Source organism: Belonocnema kinseyi, chromosome 7 (genome assembly GCF_010883055.1).
Source record: "Belonocnema kinseyi isolate 2016_QV_RU_SX_M_011 chromosome 7, B_treatae_v1, whole genome shotgun sequence".
In the NCBI taxonomy this organism is placed as follows: domain Eukaryota; kingdom Metazoa; phylum Arthropoda; class Insecta; order Hymenoptera; family Cynipidae; genus Belonocnema; species Belonocnema kinseyi.
In genome coordinates this window covers 32,514,526-32,520,276 of record NC_046663.1, presented here as the reverse complement: position 1 = coordinate 32,520,276, position 5,751 = coordinate 32,514,526, and the positions used below count along the sequence as shown (strand labels likewise).

The 5,751-nt window shown below is 39.9% G+C and overlaps 1 protein-coding gene across 1 annotated transcript; it reads left to right on the top strand.

Annotated features, from left to right (window-relative positions):
• Positions 1 to 1,026: 1,026 nt before the first annotated feature.
• LOC117176414 lies at positions 1,027 to 2,364 on the top strand. The gene is made up of 2 exons (XM_033366653.1): positions 1,027 to 1,434; positions 1,501 to 2,364. Exons 1-2 carry the CDS (start codon positions 1,027 to 1,029, stop codon positions 2,362 to 2,364), a joined length of 1,272 nt encoding a protein of 423 aa, XP_033222544.1.
• The last annotated feature ends 3,387 nt before the right edge of the window (positions 2,365 to 5,751 follow it).

Genomic DNA, 5,751 nt, shown 5'->3' with positions numbered 1-5,751 from the left:
ACCAAAAGAAGAGTTGATAACAAAAAATCCAGATTCTCGTTTGCTTTGCGAAATTTGCTACGCGCTTCCTACTGTGGGCATCATGAATGCCTGTTTTCCTCACGCAAAAGAAGTAAGTGGTCATGATTTTAGGAAAATGAAAGTAGCCATGCTAGACTAGATGTTTTGCAGAGCACTGATTATCAATCCTCCTTTTTTGGTGCAAAAATTAAGTTGCGTTACACCTCAAGGTGAATGAATTTTGAATTCAATTGAAAATATGCGTCCTCTCGTAATTTCAAGATCAGCAGCCTCAAATGAATTAACTCGTAATTCTCAGAATTATCCTTTCCCATCAGACTCCCCTGTCATAGGAAGAAATTCTAATAATTCAAGAAAAAGAAAATCTTTAAATTCTATTTCGGAAGGAGAACCTTCAGACAAAAGTTCCAGATTATCCCAGTTAGAAAAGAGGTCGCATCGTTTAGAAGATTTACTGACAAAAGTATTAGAAAGAATCGCTCCCAGTGTAGAGGGCTATGAAGATAGATCTTTCTCAGAATACTCCGACGTGGAGAATTTTTCTTCTTGCTCTGATTATGAAATATCCTCTCCTCCGCCCAAAGAAAGTGCTCCATGGAAAGCTCCTAGTTTTCGAGTGCTAGATTCGCTTTTGCCCCACACTAATAAAGAAGAGGTTATAGACTTCTCGCCTGCAGCCAAAGAACTAGAGCCAACAGTCCCGAAGTCAGTTCTCAATTAAACGGCTTAGCATCACACACCCATCATTCGGATCTATTGGGTAAATTCGATCTTACTCTCGGTAAACTCACTCATGGTTTGCTCCTTCAAAGGAAAGAATTTCAATCCGCCATTGTGTCCTTGGTACAGAAGTATCCAACTATAAGTGAGGATGTGAAAAAGACTCTCCTTGAAAATGAATCTCCTTTTCGAGTAATCTCAGATTATGTTCTTCAGTACACATGCGGCAGATGAGCTGACATAATTGATATGAGAAGAAAGGCCTTTATACCAAAAAACAACTACATGGCTTCTCTCCTTGCTACTGTACCACCCTCAGAAAAACATCTTTTCGATGAAAATAAATTGAGTGCATTATTCAAAGAACATGGTGGGTTCTATAATTTTTTTCGAAACTCAAAACCATCAGGGTCTGGGAAACCCCAAACTTTTGGAGGAGACAGAGCATTAAGGGGAAGTAGTAGTGAAAAACCATCTACGCGGCCCTCATCGAATCGAGAAGGTTTCCATCAAAAAGCTTCTTTCAGTTCAGATAAAAAAAAGCAAATCGAGGAGGGTATAGGACATCACAGAAGTCCCGAAATATTCCTAGATCATCAAGCACTGGTAGAGGACGAGATTCAAAAAATCTATGACTCGCAGAATCGCAGAGAATTTCAAGGGGGGCAATTGAGGCACTTCACCAAAAGATGGGTCAGTCTTGGGGCTCCAGAATCGATCATCAGTGTTCTAAAATGATATTCCATTCCTTTCAAAAAGAAACCATCGACAATTCCAGTTTCAGACAGTCTTTGTGCCCGACTAGAAACGAGACCATCGACCGAGGTGGACAGGGAACTGACAGAGTTCATTAAGTCGGGAGTTCTAGAGAGGAAGAACGTTCCATCCGGATTCCTCTCCACAGTTTTCTTACTCCAAAAATCTGATGGTTCCCTCAGTCCGGTTTTCAATCTCAAGCGCTTAAACGAGTATCTGAGACCAGGAAAATTTCGATTAATAACCCACTCGAAAGTTCCGGGTTTCCTTCAGAGGAAAGACTTCTTAGCAAAGATAGATATATCGCAAGCTTACTTACATGTCCATATAAAAGAGTCTCACAGGCGATATCTAGCTATGTACTACCGGAAGAAAATATACTGCTGGACGGCGTTGCCTTTCGGCCTCTCTAGCGCTCCTCTAGCCTTTTCAAGAATATCGAATTGGTTAGCAGGTCAACTGAGAAAAAGAGGGGTGAGAGTTATGGTCTACTTAGACGACTTCCTTTTGGCGAACCAAGACAAGCACCTCTTGATTCAACAACTAAAGGAAATAGTAAATTTTCTCACCTTCTTGGGATGGAAAATAAATGTTCCAAAATCAATCCTAGTGCCTAGTCGAAAGTTAGAATATCTGGGCATCATGTGGAATCCTTGGACAGACCTGAAATTTTTATCCGAGAAGAAGACGAAAAGATTAAAGCTAACCCTAAACAAAATAATGAGTCAGCAAAAATGGAGCTGGCAGCAAGCGAAGTCTCTCCTAGGAACCTTGGAATTCGCTTCCTTTGTAGTTCCTCTAGGAAGAGTATTTTGCAGGAACTTGCAGCGAGCAGCATGCTTGCTCCCGAAAGATTTCCTAAATTAGAGCTTTGTTCTCTCTCATCAAGTGAAGTCTGACATGAAGTAGTGGATACAAAATTCATCAGAATATTCGCGAATATTTCCAAACATGCCCATCATTCACTTGGTAACGGACGCTTCCAACGAGGGCTGGGGAGCACAATTAGGGGACAAATTAATGAAAGGCCTTTGGAGTTTAAAACAAAAAGGCTGGCACATCAACAAGAAGGAGATGTGGGCAGTATATATCGCTTTTCTCAAAAACGCCCGCTCGTTACAAGGAAAAACCTTGGGTCTTCAGTCAGACAACAAGACGGTTTTGGCTTACATACGACGTCAAGGGGGAACGAAGTATCTACCCCTTTTACAAATGGTAAAGAAGTTGCTGATGCTGATGTCACGCTTAGATCTCCATGTAGAGGCTCACTTCATTCCGGGAATTTACAATGCTGTGGCCGACCGATTGTCGAGAGGAAATTCGTTACCCGATTGGCATTTATCGAAGGAGGTGACGGACCGAATTTTCGAGATGTGGGGACTTCTGCAAATAGATTTAATGGCGACTGCTCGCTCAGCAGTAGTCCCGACCTATACATCTCAAACCATGGACCAGAGTTCAGCATTCGTAAACGCTTTCAGTCGGACTTGGGAGTACAAATTGGCTTGGATATTTCCTCCCCCATCTCTAATACCGAGAGTGCTTCAACATCTCAATCTATCTCGAGGAGTGTACATATTGATTCTCCCAAAATGGGAGAAAGTATTTTGGAGAGCGGACCTCAAACGTCGATCATTATGTCCCCCTTGGAACATTCACAACCTTTATCGGAATCTTGTGGACCTTCAAACCAATGTCCCTCCTCCGAGAGTTCTAGACCTACATTTGGAGGCATGGAAAGTACGGGGTGGATTACCCATACAAAAGGATGGCATGAAGAGGAAGTAACTTTGTTGGAATCATCATGGCGAGAGTCAACGCGGAAAACCTACACCGCACCATGGAAATCTTGGGTAGCATGGTCTACGTCGCAAGGTTTTTCATTAAATAATCCATCTCCGCAGAAAGTAGCACAGTACTTGGGCTACTTACACAGGGAGAAAAAATTGGCCTACAACACAATCTTGGTTTATAAGTCGGTTGTTGCAGCGTTTGAAGCAACGGATGCAACGGATGAAGCAAAAATCTGTGAACGTTAAAAGCCATTTTCAAGTTTCAAGACACGTAGCTTTATCACTGCTGTTAGCTTCGAGTAGAAGAATTCATGACCTCACACTTTTGCGAATTAATTCGGAAACTTACGAAGACAAGGGAGATTCAATCGTCCTTTGGCCCATTTTCGGCTCGAAAACCGACAGTGTCACACATAGGCAGTCCGGTTGGGGGCTCTCTAAAAATAGAGAACAAAAAATGGATCCAACTTGGTGGCTGCGGCTCTTAATCAAGATTACTAAATCGCAAAGGAGTGCAAGAATGGGATTGGATAGTCTGTTCATCACCATTAGAGGAATTGTGGCTGCAGCTTCACGTACTGTAATTGCAGGCTAGATTCGGACGGCTTTAGAGGAGGCAGGTATCAAAACATCTGCGGGAAGCATTCGATCAGCAGTGGCATCATCTCGTCTCAAGGCTGGTCTTCCCATAGACGAAATATTACAGAAAGGAAATTGGAAATCAACTGATACCGTCTTCAAACATTATTTTAAAGATATTCAGAGACCAACTGATCGGTCAGGTATATTAGATCAAAATTTCAAGCCACTTTGATTTCTGTTTGTTCTGCCAAAATGGCTGTACTGTTTAACTTTCTCAAATTATTTTCTTCTGTTTACAAAGTACCGAACGTTATTTATTTAAGATATAGCTGTATTGTTGTATTATCGTATTACTGAATGGGTATCTTTAACCTATATATGAATATATCGTTCTTCGTAATACCAATTTTGCAAATAAAATTCTTCTTCCAATACTTATGTTATCATTCTGCCTAACAAGCAAATAATGTGCTCTAGAGTATTAATTCTCAATGTCACAGTGCACTAATCCCACAGTGCCGTCAGAGTACAAACACTTCTTAATGGTCAGGTCTTGCCAAAGGCCTGACCAGTTTAAATCCTTGCCGGCTCGCCAAAACGTGGGACTAGCCGCCACAGTGGCAGAGGGACCTAAAGATAAAGAGGGTGGGGTGGTAAGGGAATGATAAAGCGGGAAAGACTAGTTTATAAGGGTGAAAGAGAGAGTAACGCACGTCCAAATCGCGGTGGAAGGGGAAGGGTAGTCTCAACGGTCAGGCCTTTGGCAAGACCGAAATAACCGTTTTTTACCCTTTGGGGGAAAAACGTTATTATTACAATTTTTAGTTCATATAAAAAATATTTTATAACTAATATGCAGGCAAAGGAAGTTTTATGGTCAAGATATATTTTTTTCATAAATATGGATTTTTTTATTTTTCTCGAAAATGGTAAAAGATATCATAAATAAGTAATGAAATTTTTTCAGAACTTTTTAAGTGTGCAAAATATTTTCTTAGCATCTTCGAGAGATTCTGCGAATGCAAGCGTAGAATCTGCCTGACTTGGAATGGATTCGATCCTTAATTTTTAGTTCACAAAATTAATTTTAAACCAAAGTTTCAACCATAAATGTATGAAAAAAAATTTACTTTCAACAAAATGGTTGAAATTTTCGCCAAAATAATGAAATTTTTATTACAGAAATAAACTTTCAATGAAATAGTTACAATTATCTCGAAAATCTTAAATTTTATATTAAATCGATTAATTTTCAAAAAAATAATAAAATTTGTAATCTGAAAGTATAAATTTTCAATAAGATTATTAATAAAAAGCAAGACTTTAAAAAAATTAATTTTTAAGTAAAATCCTTTGGGATGTGACAGCTTATTCAAAACAGAAAGTGCACGCGAATAAGCAGTATGGCGAGCTCATGACGAGCAGCAGTGGGTTGTCAGGGCCATTAGCCAACTGAACCCGTCAGAACTGATAGGAATATTCGCGCGATCGAATGAGCTTGGATTTGACCTTGACTACAGCGCTATCTGACACGAGAATATATATCGCGAAGTAGTATCGTAAAAGTTATCACAGCAATGTGTTGGCGAGAAACAGAAGAACCAGAAGCATTATCACCTGTTTGAGGAATAATCTGAGCCTTGGGAAGAAAACCGTGACTTATTGTATCTACCTCATGATTTTGGATTGACCTCGAAGACGAAGCACCTGGATAAAAAAATACATATACGAATGTATAAAAACAAATACAAATATCTAGAATATTAAGAATGCTCATACCTTCTGTATATGGGTTTATTTTTCGCCGCTGTGATCCACCAGTTACAAGGTGTTGAATCTGGTTATTTGGGATCATTGTTGCAGACGAAGCACCTTGATA